Genomic DNA, 244 nt, shown 5'->3' with positions numbered 1-244 from the left:
CTAGCAGGTTCCTTGAGAGTTTGGGGCCCTAAACCCTCCAAACCCTAAACCTTAAAGCCTGCAAACCCTAAACCCTCAGATGCACCCTGCTAAGGCTGGCCGGAGTCTGCCAGCGCTGAAAAGGCGCAAAAATCAGGGTTTAGGGTTTAGGGTTTAGGGTGTGGGTGCAGGTGGTTTTCGAAAGCCAACACCAGCAAACAGTGTTTGCTCGGGTCTTGTCGCAGCTGCTGCTGCCTTCTTTCTT

At 52.9% G+C, this 244-nt stretch overlaps 1 protein-coding gene across 1 annotated transcript in view; it reads left to right on the top strand.

Annotated features, from left to right (window-relative positions):
- Positions 1–4, top strand: part of ETH_00039250 (uncharacterized protein) — a gene marked incomplete at both ends in the record, with an annotated part of 1,733 nt that extends 1,729 nt beyond the window's left edge. Inside the window, one exon of the mRNA XM_013375431.1 lies at positions 3–4. Within this exon, the coding sequence (XP_013230885.1) occupies positions 3–4 (2 nt within the window). The remainder of the gene's footprint in view (positions 1–2) is intronic.
- Between the last annotated feature and the right edge of the window lie 240 nt (positions 5–244).

Source organism: Eimeria tenella, genomic scaffold (genome assembly GCF_000499545.2).
Source record: "Eimeria tenella Houghton genomic scaffold, Eth_scaff2790, whole genome shotgun sequence".
Lineage (NCBI taxonomy): Eukaryota > Apicomplexa > Conoidasida > Eucoccidiorida > Eimeriidae > Eimeria > Eimeria tenella.
Note: the sequence above shows the minus strand (reverse complement) of the source record. Positions and strands in the feature narration are given on the sequence as shown.